The 1,109-nt window shown below is 29.8% G+C and overlaps 1 protein-coding gene across 1 annotated transcript in view; it reads left to right on the top strand.

The window, feature by feature from the left end:
• LOC108694846 (trace amine-associated receptor 9) overlaps window positions 1-1,109 on the top strand; it is a 41,175-nt gene that overhangs the window by 10,324 nt on the left and 29,742 nt on the right. Inside the window, exon 3 of the mRNA XM_018204527.1 lies at window positions 990-1,106. Coding sequence (XP_018060016.1) covers window positions 990-1,106 — 117 coding nt within the window. The remainder of the gene's footprint in view (window positions 1-989; window positions 1,107-1,109) is intronic.

Here is a 1,109-nt window from a genome sequence, read left to right as displayed (position 1 = left end):
ATGTATATTTACAATACATACATATTGCTAACAGGGAACATATACCTAGAAGAGTCAAAAAGAAATGCCTATTTTTATTAATTTTTTTGCGAAGTCTGTTAACTTTATTCAAATAGGATTTCGAACAATATCCTGTATAATACATATATTAATAAGCGTTACATAAAATTTGTACTTAAAATGTAACCATAACTTGGTCCTAAGCTTATCCGTAGCAATAACATCATATAACATCAATAGTTTTCGTTCAGTTTGAAACAAAACACACTTAACAAATTCTTGAAAAAAAAAAATTAATAAATCTAATCTTTATCATAGCTGATTTGAGATTTTTCAACTTTCACAATATACTTCTGAATTTACAATGCAATTTTTAGTAAAAAAAATTGTTCGTTTTTTATTGTAAAAAACTATAATTTTAAACGAAATGCTTCCTGCTTCATAGTTTTATACTGCTATTCTTATATGGACAAGTTTCGAGTTAACAATTCTATCGGTGCTGTTTTTTAAGATTTTTAAAAATTTTACGTAACTCATCAAAATATGTATAAGATTGGCTTGTTGAGTTAATAATTCTCACGAAAAAATAAAAAAACGAGGTGACTTTTCTTCCTTAATAATAAATTATTCTTAATAATATCTGAGCAATGTATAGCCACAGACACACTTATATAACCTTTGTTCTTAATTGTTACTTTCTTTTAATAAATCGAAAAATATTTTTAGATTCGTAGAAAATTAAAAAGAATGTAATGATTGTATGAGACACTGCTTAAAGTAGATTTTTCTCGATGTACTCTCTCAACTCATCAAAACTTCTCGCCTATCTGACTTATCTCGCTGTTGTCGATCTATGCACTTTTTCAAGAAGTTATAACTTATTTTATTTGAAAAGGCTGAGAAAGAGAAAAAGAAAGAAAGAAAGAAAGAGAGAGTGTGCGACACTTGAAGAATCTCGTTTGCTCTTTCGGAAACTTTTACTGTTCCAGGCACTCCTTAGAGGCGCTTTGACTCAACAGAGCGCTGTTATCCTCGTCTGCATGGCAATCGACCGTTATGTTTGCATGCTGCACCCTCATCGCTATCACAAGCACTCTTCTAAAAGGGTA

This window comes from Atta colombica, unplaced genomic scaffold, assembly GCF_001594045.1.
Source record: "Atta colombica isolate Treedump-2 unplaced genomic scaffold, Acol1.0 scaffold125, whole genome shotgun sequence".
Taxonomy (NCBI): Eukaryota; Metazoa; Arthropoda; class Insecta; order Hymenoptera; family Formicidae; genus Atta; species Atta colombica.
The sequence above is the reverse complement of the archived record's forward strand: the minus strand, read 5'-3'. Positions and strand labels throughout refer to the sequence as shown.